The sequence below is a fragment of the Tupaia chinensis genome, unplaced genomic scaffold, assembly GCF_000334495.1.
Source record: "Tupaia chinensis unplaced genomic scaffold, TupChi_1.0 Scaffold000178_1, whole genome shotgun sequence".
Taxonomy (NCBI): Eukaryota; Metazoa; Chordata; class Mammalia; order Scandentia; family Tupaiidae; genus Tupaia; species Tupaia belangeri.
Window position 1 is genome coordinate 1,847,784 of NW_006159653.1, and position 10,636 is coordinate 1,858,419.

Sequence of the window (10,636 nt, forward strand, 5' to 3'; positions counted from 1 at the left end):
GGAGCTGTCAGTCCTCTCGGTCCAGGCGCCCGCCCACAGACCAGCCGCCAGCCAGCCCGGGGTGGTGCCACTGTGCTTGTGCTCGCCAGAGCGCTGCCCGCTGACCCGCTCCTGCTGCCCGCCCGCCTGCTGTCCCAGGTGGTGCAGAGAATCAAAGCCGTGGAGGGGCAGACTCGGCTGCTGGTGGTGGACAAGGAGACGGATGAGGAGCTGCGCCGGCGGCAGCTGACCTGCACCGAGGAGATGGCCCAGCGAGGCCTTCCGCCAGCCCATGAACCCTGGGGGCCGAAGCCGGACTGCACACGTGCGGGCAGCTGTGGCTCTGACGCTGGCCAGAAGGTACGGTGGGCTCTGCTCATGGGGACCACTGTCATGGCCCCCCGATGAGGCCTTCGCCTCTGCCACCTCCACGAGTGTCCGTCTGCCCTGTCTCGGACCCTTCCATGCCCAGCTGTGCTCTGAACTGCACGGGTCAGAGCACTGCGGCCGGGCCTGGCGCTGACACTCCCTCTGACTCGCCAGCCCCGGCCTGGTGGCCAGGAGCTGTAGGGGGACGGGCTGAGTGTGCCTGTGCCCCGTGTCCTCAGTAGGGACTGGCCGCCTGTGTGAGCAGTGCCACGCTTGGACTCCGCTGGGGTGGGCATGAGTCAGGTTGGGGTCAGCCCTGCAGTCTCGTTGCTCCACTCCGTCCTCGTGGGGCTTCACAGGAGGCTTCTCGGGTTCCTTCGCCTCTCCCCACATGTGAAAGGGAGGCTCAAGGCCTTATGCTGGGTGGCACCTCCCCCTTGTCCCTCTCCTAGGCCAGGAGATCTGGAAAAGAACAGGGGAGGGCCTTTCACCTCCTCCTAGGTGGGGGTCTGGGGGTTCCCCACCCAGGCACGCGCCTGGCCCTGGAGGAAGGGCCCAAGGCTGCCTGCCCTGCACTGTGGGAAGCCCTGGTGTCACTGCCTCTGAATAAACCCCTCAAGGGGACCCAAGTCTGGTGTCCCATCCCTAGATCCCACTTTGGAAACCACTGCTGAGGCCCTGGGTCCACTTTTCCCTTTCCAAAGCACCCCATACTGCACGCCTGTGGGCCGAGCCTGGAGGGGCTTCCCTGTCTGAGGCCCTGCTGCTTGCTCTGGGACGCCAGGGTGGTCGGGGCCACGTGCAGCCTGGGGTCAGGTCCTGTCCTGGTGCCTTGGGTTGGTGGCTGACTGCACTACCAGCAGGCTGTCCCCAGGCCCCTCCCTCTTCCTGGGCACCTCCTCCCCCGGGAAGGACGCTCCCGTAGGGCAGGCGTTTGTCCATCGGGTTAGGACACAAAGGGCCAAGCTCACCTTCCTGTGGAAAAATCCACTCTCGGGCCTTATCTGAGGGTGGGGTGGCTGAGGTACCTTGTCCTTGGGTGGGACCTTCCCCCTCCTCTTTCAAGCATGGGGGGCTCCAGGAAGCCCCAGGAGGGGGCTTCCTCTGCGCGTATTTTTAGAGGGACAAAATGGGCTGTATTGGCAGGTCCCTCTCTGGTTAGGGCTGGCCTGCAGACAGGGACTTCGGGAGGCCAAGGGAGGCCCAGGGGTCAGACGGGAGGCCTAGCTGAGCCCATCACAAGAGGAGCTGGCCTCATCTGACCTCGTGAACCAGGCTCACACCGCCCAGCTCAGGTGGGGTGCAAGGGGCGCCCCAGGCTGCTGGGGGCCTGCAGAGCAGTGCTTGCCCCGCAGGGGCAAGGAGGGTTCGCAGAGGGGCTGAAGCTGGGGCTAGGACATGCAGGTTGGAGAACGCCCACCCTGGTGTCCGTAGGAGGGAGGGCCATGTGTCCTGGCCGAACCTGAGTGTTCTCTGACCCAGGCCACACTGGGTGGTCGGGGTGGCTGTGGCTGATCACAACAGTGATGATAGGGGACGGCCCCCTGAGGCCAGCAGCCTAGTGGTGTCAGACCCTGGGCCCTCCGCCCCTGCCCCCACCTGGCGTGTCTTGGGTCTGGGAGCAAGTGAGCAGAGAGACTGAGGAGGTGCCCACCCAGTATCGGACGGGGAGCCTGGGGGGACTTCTGGGGCACCCCACCCTGCCATCCCCCAGATCACATAGTACTGGCCTCTGCTCTGGGGCCGGGCCCCCCCATGCTCCTGTCTCCCCAGCCCTGGGTCCTGGAGCAGGGCAGGGCCTCCCAGCCGCTTCCTTCCTTCCTTTCGTGGGACGGAAACCCCGCTGGGTGTGTGTGGGGGTGGGCGCCAGGCTGGAGCCTCAGCAGGGGAGGGGGCCCAGTCACCACTCTGCTCCCCAAAGTGACTCAGCCCGTGTCCCCACCCGTCCCTAGGGAGCTGGCCACAGCGGGAGGTAGATAAGTGGGGTGGCAGGCTGGCCGGCTGGAGAGCCCCAGCCACGCCAGCTGGACACGGGGCTGCTCCTCCTGTCCCGCCACCCATGGCCCGCTCCGGGAACGCCGCGCCGCCCGCCCCGGGCTCCCAGGCCCTTCCGCAGAGCTGCCCCTGGAGCCCTGTGCAGGTCAGGTGTGGGGGCAGGCTGGGGCTGACAGGACCCCAGCAGGGCTCGGCCCCCCGGGTGGGAAGAGGGGAACTCACTCGGGGATCTTGGTGTAAGCAGCCTGTACCCCGGGCAACAATGGGGGCCTTTCTCTTCCAGAGCTGGTGAGTCACCACCGGGGCACCCCCATGCCAGCCTCTTTGTCTGCCCACAGCACAGCTGAGGGGCCTGGGCTCGCCTAGCTGCGTGTGGCTCTGGCCGGCTGGGAGCCCTTGGGAGCCTGTGGGAGCCCGTGGGAGCCTGAGGGCCTGGCTGGAGGCTGCAGGAAGTTTGGGGAGGGAGGCCAGGGAGGGGCATGCGCGGTCCCCCGCTCTGCCAGCAGCCAGCCTCCACCGGCTGGGGCCCAGCATCATCTCTGTGCAGGGTCAGGGCCTGCTCCTCGCAAGGGGCTTGGGTGAGATGTTAGGAGGGGCCTCTGGTGTATGCCGAGAGATGCAGCCGTTCTGGATTGAGGCAGGGGGCGGCCAGAGTGGCCCCTCGAGAACACAGACGTGGCCTCCGCATGGCCTCGTGGCCCCGCATGGCCTTCCACACCCTGCTTTCCACTCAGGGGCCTTGACAGACCCAGTCTGCCGGCCTTTGCAGAGGGCGTGGGAAGGGACAGCAGGGACCGGCCCCCGCCTGCGTGTGTGGGTGGCTGTGTCCACACAGCGTGTTTGTGAGCGTAGTTTGGACCTCCTGTCCCTGTGGCCGTGGCCACGTGATAGCCTCACAGCCTGGACCTGTGTCCTCATGTCCATGTTCCGTACATGGCCCTGGCGTCTGCCCTAGAGGTCCAAGTGTGATGGGACCAGGGGGCTGTGCAGTGTGCCTTCAGAGAGCCGGCCAGGCTCGGGTCAGGTCGGGGCAGGCTGACCGGAAGGCCCAGAGCCTCGGGAGGCCCCAGCCCTGCGGGCAGCTGGAATGAGCTTGCAGGCCGTGGTCTGGCTATAGGCCCACAAGTGCCTGAGACCTAGAGACTGTCCCTGAGATCCGTGGGACCGTCCTTCAGAGCTACCCTGCCTGGCGCCGGTCCTCAGCGACCCCAGGAAGGTGGAAAGTAAGGGAGAAGCAGCACAGCTTCCCTGCACGCGCCCTCCAGCCCCACGCGCTCCCAGGAAACCCGAGCCACCTGCAGCTGTGCCCCTTTAGTGCCCAGGCCCTGCCCTGGCCCTAGCTGGGCAGAGGGGGTGGTGGCCTGGCCCTTGCCTGCACGACCCCTTGGCCCAGGGCCCTGCTACAAGATGCCAGAGGTAAAGTGAGGCAGGGCCCTGGGCAGGGTGGGGGTCTCTGACACGCAAAGCCTTCCTGCCTGGCAGGGAGGTGGGCGGGCCCTCCTCGGCCTTCAGGGCTCCAACCCAGCCCCTTCTTTGGGCCAGTGGGGGCGGGACGGCTCCAGTCGTGCTGGAATGTGAAAGCAAACAGTCTCTGCAGCAGCCAGCCTCATGGGGGCCTTTGGAGAGAGAACAAAACTGCCCAGGCCAGGCCAGGGAGGGAGCCCAGGGGAGGGGCACTGCGAGGGCAAATCATGCACGCAGCCACCCCGCCTGGTTCTTCCTGCATCGGCCCCTGTGCAGGAGTTCCCAGCACTGGCAACGAGGCTCTGCCCACGTCCCACAGCCAGAGCCCAGCCCCTCCCCGCCCAGGCGTGGGCATGGGGCGTGGGCAGGGTGTTTGTGGCTGAGACCAGGGGTCCTCCACTGCCACCTCAGGCCTCAGAGCAAGTTTGGGGCTGGGGCAGCAGCTCCCTACGAGTGGCCTTTCGGGGTGAGAAGCTGTAGCTGGAATCTGACCCTAACCCTGCGGACCTGTAGGGTGCCAACGGGCCCCCAAAGGAGCCACGCCCCCGGCTCTGCCAGCTGCGAAAGGGACCCCAAGGCTACGGGTTCAACTTGCACAGTGACAAGTCCCGGCCTGGCCAGTACATCCGCTCTGTGGACCCAGGCTCACCTGCTGCCCACGCCGGCCTCCGTGCCCAGGACCGACTCATCGAGGTACCTGCCCCGAGGCTTCAGGGGTGCACCCCCACATGTGTCTGCTGTGTCCTGTGTGGCCCAGAACCCCTGCGTGTCATGGCCCGTGTCCCCACGCCCCTGTGCATGCCTGCATCCTGTGTCCCAGTGCCCCGTACATGTTGTGCCCCATGCCCCCACACTCCTGAGCGTGCCCACATCCCATGTGTCCCCGCGCCCCCCGCTGTGCTTGCTCATGGGAATACTGCGGGCCACAGGGTGGGTGTGTCTGTACACATCGGCCGGCGCAGTGGGGCCCCTGTGCCCGGGCGTGCTCACCCAGCCCCTGCTGGGAGGAGCCCTGGACACCTGAGCTGGGCTCCTCCTGCTGTCTGCCGGCAGCAGCTGCCATGAATATTTAATGCCGCACCGTGGGGGTGGCGTGGGGCCTGGCCGGGCCCTGGCCCTGCTAACCCTGCTGGTGGCAGGTCAATGGTCAGAACGTGGAAGGGCTACGTCACGCGGAGGTGGTCGCCAGCATCAAGGCCCGGGAGGACGAGGCCCGGCTGCTGGTGGTGGACCCTGAGGCGGACGAGTACTTCAGGCGGCTGCGGGTCACACCCACTGCGGAGCACCTGGAAGGTGGGTGCTGTGGGGGCCGGGGTGCGGGGTGGGGCCCACAGCTGCTGACGCGCTGTCCCCACAGGTCCGCTGCCGTCACCAGTTACCAATGGGACCAGCCCTGCCCAGGTGAGGGAGCAGGCCAGGAGACCCTGGGGGCCTCGGGGGCCCCGCATGCTGAGGACTCTACCTTGAGACCCAACCCAGCCCATCATGCCCTGCGGGGATGCCCGTTCGTCAGCCCAGCCACATGGGTGGGCGGGCACCTCGGGGCTCAAGGCTGTGCCCCGTCCCCTCTGCCCACACTGCCTGCTAACGAGCTGCCCTCAGTCCCCAGCTTGTCGGGAAGCCAGCCCTATACTCCAGGTGCTGTTCCCGTGGGGACCCCTACACCAGAATGCACCCTTGCGGTCCCCCTCTGCCGGGTACTGCCACCCTCACCGTGTCGTGCCCTACCCGGCTGGCCCGGTGGGGCCACGTGGTGGTGCCACTGCTCAGTAGTGGCCTGTGTGCCCATGCGTGTCTGTGTACACATGCGTGTCTGTGTACCACGGCTCCTTGAGTGGGACGTGTGGCCACAACTTACTCCTGGTTTCCCAGCTTAATGGCGGCTCGGTGTGCTCATCCCGGAGTGACCTGCCTGGTTCAGACAAGGACACGGAGGTACCCGGGTGCCCCCCGCCGTGCTCGCACATGGGAGTACTGCAGGCCACGGGGTGGGCGTGTCTGTACACATCGGCCTGGGCAGTGGGGCCACTGCCTCCAGGAAGCCCTCTTGAGCTGCTGCCCCAGTGCCACTGGGCTCCCAGGGAGGAGCCTGCCAGGGGCTGACTCTCGCTCGGCTCCCCACCCACCCCAGGACGGCAGTGCCTGGAAGCGGGACCCCTTCCAGGAGAGTGGCCTCCACCTGAGCCCCACGGCAGCCGAGGCCAAGGAGAAGGCCCGGGCCACGCGGGTCAACAAGCGGGCGCCGCAGATGGACTGGAACCGGAAGCGCGAGATCTTCAGCAACTTCTGAGCCCCTCCCTGCTCGCTCATGGCGACCTGCTCCCTTGTGGACCCAGGCTCCCCAAGCCTCTGTAGACTGCAGGGTGGTCCCGTGCCCCAGAGAGCCCTGTCCTGGCCCCACCTGCTGGGTGCTCGGGGGTCTGTGGCAGTGAGAGGTGGAGGTGGAGAGAGACCGCAGAGCCGGGGAGGGGGAGGGGGGCAGCGGCGACCCGTGGGGCGAAGGCCTGCTGACTGAGGAATTTGTAGTTTTGCTTTTTTTCCAAAAAGATCTCCAGCCACATGTTTCCACTTAATAGCAGAGCCCCTCCCCCGCCCCTCGGGACGCACTCTGAATAATTGCAATAAAACAACCCTTTCTCTGCAAACCACTTCCTCCCAGCCCACCCCGCACCGCATCCTCCCTAGGGTGGGGTCACTGGGCCAGGTCCCCCCAACCCCCCCACCCCGCTTCTGCCCCAGGAGTCTGGGATGCTCAGCCTGGGTTCTCCGAGGGGCCGGAGGCCCTAGGCCCTCTCCCTTTGGCACCACTCAGGCCTGGGGAGTGTGTGTGGGCGAGAGCTGGCCCCAGGAAGGACCTGGGCCTCTGGGCTTGGCCCCGCCTGGCACCCCACCTGCAGACTGTCCACTGTGCCCTGAACCCTGACCGGACCGATGACACTGCTGCCTGCCTCTTAAGCCATAGCGCATGCGCGCCCTTGGAATAAACTGGCCTTGCCTCGGAACCGTGGGCTCGTGTCTTTCCTGACCCTTCGGCTGCAGGATGGGGGAGTAAGGCTTATTCTAGGGGACCCTGAGGTGAGGGCTGTGCAGGAAATGGCCTTGTTCCTGAGCCCCCCCACACCTCACACCTGCACTCAGCTGCTCCCTACCCTACCCAGCCCTCTGGGGGCTCGCACCTCCCCTGTGAAGGCACCTGAGCCTGCCCCCTGCCCCTGGATTGGATCCCAGCACGTGCGCACAGGTCGAGGCCTGCCGGGCACATCCCATCCCCGCCTCCAGGCAACCCTGCTTCCAGGGCACTCAGCATGGGAGAGCTTACGCAGCACACTTCCTGGCCCGCTCGGGCCCTCAGGGACAGACGTCAGCCAGACCTGACTGCACACAACTCCCAGGCTTTATTGAACAGCTGTGGCTCCCAGGCAGGGGCCCTCGCCCCACAGTGGCCAACGGTGCTCAGAGGCCCTGGGCAGCGGGGCACAGGGTCTGGTTGAGGCAGGTGTGGCAGCGGGGGCGGGCGGGCAGGCAGGTCTGCTGGCCGAAGCCCACCAGCAGCCCGTTGATCTCGCTCCACAGCCCCCTGTGGGGTAGGAAGGGTCAGCACTGAAGGACGGGGCAGGGGGCGGCCATGCCCCTAGCCCTCACCCCCAGGCCCACCCCTTTCGGCCCACGGCACCTGGGCAGCCACTCTTCCAGTGCCACCCGGGTTGCCTCGGGGGACTTGGTTGTCTTCTTGGTCCACTTGAGCCGGTTGGCGATTCTGTGCACGTGTGTGTCCACCGCTGCGTGGAGACACGACAGGCTGAGTGGGGCCCTGCCCTGTCCACAGCCCTGAGGGCATCCAGGGGGCTGAGCCCAGAACCTGAGCCTCCCACCCCTCCTAGTCCTGGGCCTCCCAGCAGGGTCTCAGACTGCACAGGTCGGGCCGCAGGCCTGAGAACAGCCGCCGTCCCCACCCAGGGGCCAGGGCACCTGTACTCTGGGCTCGGTCCCAGCGCTAGGCACAGCTGCCTTGCGTCCAGCACTCGCTGGGGCTGAGCCCTGCTGAGCAATGTCCCAGCCCCTAGGACATCCTCCGAGGCATCTACTGTACAGAAACTAGGCTGATGGGAGGTGGACTGGGCGTGCGCGAGCTCTCACCCTCCCCAGGAGCAAGGCGCTGGCCTGGCTCCCCTCTGTTCTCTCCTGTGGCCCTAGCCCCTTCTGGCCCAGGTGCTGACTGAGCTCCAGGCTGGGTGACAGGAGCCTGGCCCAGTGGGCTGGCATGAGGTCACTGCACCAGAGCCAGCACCTGCCAGTGCAGGCAGCAGGGACAGCATGGGGGGCGCGCCAGGGCAGCTGCTGTCCACCTGGACTTCAGCCCCACTCCTGTTAGCCGGCTGGCCTAGGGCTTGGCCTGGGCACCCAGGGCTCACCAGGGCCTCCTGCTGCAGCTGCTGTCCCAGCTGCAGCCCCAGCCCTCTTAGTGTTCACAGATGGAGAGCCAATCCCTGCGCCAGCTCCCATGCCCTGCTGCCAACTGCCCGGAAAAGGCAGCAGGAGCACAAGAAGGCTGAAGGGTCATGCTCGTGAGGCCCTGAGCCTCACATGAGGTCCCCCTCCATAACACGAAGGTGTGACCATGACCCTGAGGACACCCGGGGCCACAGCCCAGGGCCACTGCACGCTGTGAGCCTCTTGTGTTGGCCAGGAGGGTTTCCCACATGCACGTCTGCTCAGTTAAGGAGGCAACTGCTCCTTCCACTTTCTGGCCAGGGCTCAGAGAGGCCAGGTGCCTTGCCCCAGGTCGCCCAGCAGAGGCAGGGCCAGGACTGCTCCTGCAGTTGCAGCCCCAGCTTCCTAATGGTAGGGCATCTCTCTCTGGGAGACCCTCAGAGGCCATAGGTCTCCCCTCTGGGTGGTAGGCCCAGAGGCACACAGGTGACATTCTCATGGCCCACCTGTCCCGTCTGCAGTCCCCAACGCCTGCCGGGGACAGGGGCCCTTCCCCCAGACCTGTCAACCACAGCCAGTGCTCACAGCACTCAGGCGACACGGGCAGCTGAGGACAGTGCCCAGGCCAGCTCAAGTGTCTGCTGAGAGCCGGCGGTAGCAGCCCTGGGAGCTGGGGTGGGGGAAATGGACCCACGGGGTCTGCCCTTGAGGGGCTGTTGTCTCCTGCCTCCCCAGGCAGCCAGCAGCTCAAAACCGCGGCCCAGGCCTCAGCACCCTCTTGCCCGGGGCTGCTGGGGGATTGCTGCTCTTTCTCCTGGACCCTTGCAGAGAGAGCAGCACAGAGGGCTGGCGCCAAAGCCTGGTCTCTGGGCTGCTGGGTGCAGCTGCTGGGTGGTGCCAAGACCCCCAACTTCTCTAGGCCAAGCTCTGGGGACAGAGCAGCCCCAGCCTAGACCCCGAGGTTTGTTTTCATCCAACTACCTGCAGGAGCCTTTGCAAGGAAAGGACTCTGGGAAGAGTCCCCCAGACTCTGGGGACGGCCTTCCACCCTCTTCAGCCTCCTGCCTCCCCACTCTGCCTCGTCTTGCTGCTCTGCACTGTCCCAACTCCAGGCTTTGCAGACACTGTTCCTTCTGCCTGGAACAGCTTCCTCCTCTTGGCCTGGCTAAGCCCGCCTTACCCTTGGTCCTCCAGGTGCCCCATCCCAGCCTCCCGAGCAGCCGCATGGCCCTCAGTACTTCCTCCCCATTGGTGGGGGGCTCTGTCCCCTCTCTGTCACCCACAGGCGGCACAGACAGGCCAGATCTGCGGCCTCTTGGGACCCAGTACACAGTAGGTGCTGAGCAAACGTGGGCCCCTGCTCTCAGCAGCCACACTGAGTGGGGCTGGCCTAGCCTGCAGCTGAGAACACCTCTCTGACCCTGTGGGCTGAGTTGCACATGAGGCCGGAGTTGGGGCTCATGGGCTCATGGATCCCCCATGGCCCTTCCCTCTGTGAGGACGCAGGACACTCACCAATGCCCGACACGGTGCCCCAGGCCACGGCCATGGCCAGGTGTGCCATCTTGGGCCCAACCCCTGGCAGTGCCACCAGCTCGGCCACAGAGGCTGGGATGTCCCCTGCGTAGCGCTGCTGCAGGATGGCGCTGGTCTGCTTGATGTACTTCACCTTGCTCTGGAAGAGTGGGGGCGTGCCTAACCTGGGAGGGCGGGCCCAAGGGGCCTCACAGGGCACAGACACGGAGCTGCCCATCACCCATCCAGGACACAAGGAGAGAGGAGGGCCGAGGCGCCAGGGAGCTCTAGACCCTTGCTTCCTACCCAGGCGGCCGATGACACCTGTGGGTCTGGCTCTGTTCCCCGTGCCCCATCACACTCCCCAGAGTCCATGCTGTGCTGAGCAGGCCAGTCATGCCCAGGAGCTGGGCTCAGCAGCACCTGGGCCTTCAGAACGGAAGGCTGGAGCCCGGGGTTCCCAGGAGGGCCGAGGCGCCAGGGAGCTCTAGACCCTTGCTTCCTACCCAGGCGGCCGATGACACCTGTGGGTCTGGCTCTGTTCCCCGTGCCCCATCACACTCCCCAGAGTCCATGCTGTGCTGAGCAGGCCAGTCATGCCCAGGAGCTGGGCTCAGCAGCACCTGGGCCTTCAGAACGGAAGGCTGGAGCCCGGGGTTCCCCCCCACCCGCCCCCCCCCCCCCCCCCAGCCGCCAGGCCAGCCGGGCGGTTCCCATCCTGTGCCTGGCGGAGAGGGCTATTTAAAACCCATCTGACAAACTGCAGCCCACGCCAGTGCCAAGGAAAGGGACCCCACCCCACAGCAGCTTTCAAGAGATCCGCCCTCCAGCCTCAGTGCTCTGTGGGCGGGGCAGCAGCCTCACCAGGACTCTGGGGGAGAGG

The 10,636-nt window shown here is 66.4% G+C and overlaps 2 protein-coding genes across 2 annotated transcripts in view; one reads left to right on the forward strand and one right to left on the reverse strand.

Annotated features, from left to right (window-relative positions):
• The window catches only part of NHERF2 (NHERF family PDZ scaffold protein 2), a gene marked incomplete at its 5' end in the record, with an annotated part of 9,405 nt that extends 2,596 nt beyond the window's left edge, over window positions 1–6,809 (forward strand). The window contains 6 exon segments of the mRNA XM_014587034.1: window positions 139–339; window positions 4,321–4,500; window positions 4,947–5,100; window positions 5,165–5,208; window positions 5,680–5,742; window positions 5,939–6,809. Of these exon segments, the coding sequence (XP_014442520.1) occupies window positions 139–339; window positions 4,321–4,500; window positions 4,947–5,100; window positions 5,165–5,208; window positions 5,680–5,742; window positions 5,939–6,097 (801 nt within the window).
• A 374-nt stretch (window positions 6,810–7,183) lies between these two features.
• Window positions 7,184–10,636, reverse strand: part of NTHL1 (nth like DNA glycosylase 1) — a gene marked incomplete at its 5' end in the record, with an annotated part of 5,006 nt that continues 1,553 nt past the window's right edge. The window contains 3 exon segments of the mRNA XM_006146393.2: window positions 7,184–7,384; window positions 7,481–7,586; window positions 9,754–9,913. Of these exon segments, the coding sequence (XP_006146455.2) occupies window positions 7,261–7,384; window positions 7,481–7,586; window positions 9,754–9,913 (390 nt within the window).